The sequence below is a fragment of the Emiliania huxleyi genome, assembly GCF_000372725.1.
Source record: "Emiliania huxleyi CCMP1516 unplaced genomic scaffold EMIHUscaffold_2923, whole genome shotgun sequence".
NCBI lineage: Eukaryota > Haptophyta > Isochrysidales > Noelaerhabdaceae > Emiliania > Emiliania huxleyi.
The window spans coordinates 1-2,188 of NW_005199834.1; the positions used below are offsets into that span (position 1 = coordinate 1).

Consider the following 2,188-nt stretch of genomic DNA (forward strand, 5'->3'; position numbering starts at 1 on the left):
TGGCAATCCCGGAGCCGAGCCCGCCTGCAAAGCCGCCAGCGAAGAGCTTCTTCCAGAAGGGGGTGTCGCGCGGGTCCTCTGCTCCGAGCAGCCCCTTGACCGGCGCGTACAGCCCAAAGCGCAGCGACGAGTACAGCATCTCCCGCGCCGCCGCCGGCCACCAACCCTTGTACAGCGCGAGCAGCCCCTCGTCCGCCACGACCACCCGGAAGCCCTGCGCGAAGCCCGTGTACCGTCGCTCGCCGGAGGAGCCCTGGTTCTGCAGCCGCACCTTGACCGTCTCGACGGGGTGCACAACGAATTGTGCCTGAGAGAGCGCGCGCGCATGTGAGAGAGAGTCGGAGAGCGAGTGAGAGAGAGGCTCAAGAAATCAGAGGCGCCACTGTTGCGGCGACACCGCCGAGGAAGAGACGCGCAGCGAGGACGTTCGAGGCGGGCGAAGCCTTGGCTTTCTGCAGTGCGAGAGACTCGCGGCGCGTCAGGCTGCCCCTGCTGCTGCGCCGGAGCAAGCCGCCAAAGTCGGTCGGCGAGCCGAATTCAAGCAGGATTGCATCATTGTCGTAGAGGGTGAGTAGGTCGATGGGTTGAAGCAGCGCAAACACTTTGAGGAATGACTCGAAGGTCACATGGTTGCTGCCGGCACGCAGCTGGCTGACCAGCACGTCCTCGTCCTCGGCGGTGAGCTGCAGGTGCATTGCCTCGAGCATCTCGTGCACCGAGCCGATGGGGATGCTTCCGCTCTGCTCGCGATCCACGGCGTTGAAGGCGGCGTGCAGCTGCTTGAGCCGGCGGCGCACGAACGTGTGGAACTCCTCGAAGCTGACGCTGCCGCTGCCGTCCACGTCAATCTGTCGCACCAGCCGTGCGGCATACGCCTGCGGCAGGTCGAGCTGCTGCAGTACCTCCTCGAGCGCGGAGGCAGAGACGGCGCCGCTGCTGCCGTCGTGCTGGCTGAAGACGTGCCGCAGGCGGGCGCCCAGCTTGTCCTCGCAGAGCTCCGTCGGCCGGCGCATGATTGTCATTGTGCCGCGATTGGTGCGGCCTGAGCGGGCGGACGTTCGCGATATCGCGAAGCGTGCTGAGTTGTTATTTTCTCGTTGCTTTTGTGAAAACGCCCGCTTCGACCCGCTGACAGAGAGAGATCTGCACACAATCGTCGCGCGAGCCTTCTGCGGAGCGATCCGCGATCTGCGTCGAGTGATGCTCCGCCTACGAGCGAACGAGCCTCGCGATTGCATCTTTCGCCCTGGCGAGGTGGTACTCCCACGCTCTCGGGGTTTTATCTGGCCGAGTCAACCCGTGCTGGGGCGAGCCTCGGCGAGACTGCGTCAGCTGTTCCCACAGCAGGCTGGAAGTACCTCGCCAGCTTTGCTTTCGCCTAGCTGCAGACCTGCCTGCCTGCATGCAGACCTGCCTGTTCGCGCTCAACCGGCCACGCTGCGGCACGATTCCTCCTCAACCTAAAAAAAAGACAGTGGCCAGGGGCGGGGCTTGCATTTTTGCCGTCGCCTGTCGCCGCTACAGCGCAGCAAACCTATTCTTCTCAGAGAGAGTTTCAGCAATAGCCCTTCTCTTTTCTCGCGTTTTCCTCCGTTTTCTTTCGCCGTTACAGTAACTTGAAGCCCGAACGGTGTTATTTCCTCGAGCGCCGGATAAGCGATTCACAGATAGGGTGATAAGAAAACAAGAACCTCTTCACACGAAGGCCGTGACCACGTGTTTCTCGGCTCGCCCTCGCCCGGCCCAGCGCTATGCCGGCGCGTTCGCTAGAGGCTGCTGCCGCAGAGCGGAGGCGCGTGCGTCGCCTCGCTACTCTCGCGGCGAAGCATAGCTGCCGCCGCCGAGACGCGACGCGGCGTCTGCCGAGGAGAGAGAGCCAGCGCGGCGGTCGCCGACGCCGCCTTCGAGCTGTGTGCCACTTCTCGGGTGCACGAACAGCTCTGCGCGGCAGCAGCATCAGCAGCCGCCGCACCGCCACCCGCCTCGCGCCTGTCGCGGCCGGAAGGGAGCACGCCGACCTTCCACCGCTCACCGTCAGCTCCCGCGAGACGGCCCACCTAACCGTTGAGCTCGGTACGGCTCGCGAGGTCGCGCAACGCGACTCTCTGGCCTTGAAGGCGACGCACCTCTTGCGGCGTGCGGCGCATGGGATGTCGCAACGACCAGTCGGAGATTGAGCGCGAGATGT

At 64.5% G+C, this 2,188-nt stretch overlaps 1 protein-coding gene across 1 annotated transcript; it reads right to left on the minus strand.

Annotated features, from left to right (window-relative positions):
• Positions 1–100: 100 nt before the first annotated feature.
• Positions 101–1,022, minus strand: EMIHUDRAFT_254964 (hypothetical protein; the record flags this gene model as incomplete). The annotated part of the gene is made up of 2 exons (XM_005775809.1): positions 101–307; positions 384–1,022. Coding segments are annotated over 2 exons (846 nt in total), but the record flags the coding sequence as incomplete, so codon positions are not given.
• Positions 1,023–2,188: the final 1,166 nt, after the last annotated feature.